The sequence below is a fragment of the Trichechus manatus genome, unplaced genomic scaffold (assembly GCF_000243295.1).
Source record: "Trichechus manatus latirostris isolate Lorelei unplaced genomic scaffold, TriManLat1.0 scaffold00128, whole genome shotgun sequence".
In the NCBI taxonomy this organism is placed as follows: domain Eukaryota; kingdom Metazoa; phylum Chordata; class Mammalia; order Sirenia; family Trichechidae; genus Trichechus; species Trichechus manatus.
The window spans coordinates 2,025,406-2,026,282 of NW_004444064.1; the positions used below are offsets into that span (position 1 = coordinate 2,025,406).

General features: G+C 52.3%; 1 protein-coding gene across 1 annotated transcript in view; it reads right to left on the minus strand.

The window, feature by feature from the left end:
- The window catches only part of PCNT (pericentrin), a 126,854-nt gene that overhangs the window by 54,766 nt on the left and 71,211 nt on the right, over positions 1–877 (minus strand). The window contains exon 24 of the mRNA XM_023739100.1: positions 5–640. Coding sequence (XP_023594868.1) covers positions 5–640 — 636 coding nt within the window. The remainder of the gene's footprint in view (positions 1–4; positions 641–877) is intronic.

Genomic DNA, 877 nt, shown 5'->3' on the forward strand with positions numbered 1-877 from the left:
CTACCGCGAGGGGAGACCCCGCCCAGGGCAGGGCCCTCCCCTTGGCTGTGGGCACCGTGTAACAAAGGCGACCAGAGTCACCTGCCTGGAGCAGCGAGGAGCCTGGGCTGCGCAGGCCCGCGGCGTCTGAGCAGGGCGTCAGAGGCAGGCTGGGCGGGGGCTCCAGGCTCGAGTCCCTTCTGACAACCTCAGGGGAGCCCCAGGACAGGTCCATCGCCCGCACTGGGCTCCTGGGGGGCTCCGCACCCTGAGAGCTGCTCTGCAAACCAGTTTTTAAAGACAATGGTGAGCCTTGCGGTTCCATTTTCTCTCGAATTGGAACGTTTGATGTTCCGGTTCCTGTCAAAACATCTGGATATTCAATAACTTCCGTTACATCCCACGTGGTTCTGTGGGTATTGGACACGTCCGCAGGGGTAGATCTGTCAGTCGACTCATCACTGCAGGAAACTTCGCTGAAGCTATTTTCTAGAGAAGGCGTTGAGCGTGCCGATGGCGGTGGGTGCATGGAACCTTCCGGGCCCACATCATGGGCAGTCATAGAACAGACCAGATGAGCCAATCTCTCCTGAAGGTGTTTCACCTGAGTTAACAGGTCTGCTTTCTGCAGCTGACAATCTTCCAGCAGTCTCTCCTTACCCTGCAGGTATAAAAGACACACGTAGTAAAAGAAGTGGACTGCATGACAGCTTCACACCTGTGTACGAGAGTCCACGACAAACACGTAGGTCCCTCTAAACTCTTCATGATTTCAAGTTTATTTAATTCCACAAATTAAATTTACTTCCAAAATCAAAGCTGAAAACTCTTTGCCTAAAAGGCAATTATCATAACAGAGTTCCATCTTAATTTACTAAGGACACACACTATTTTGGTT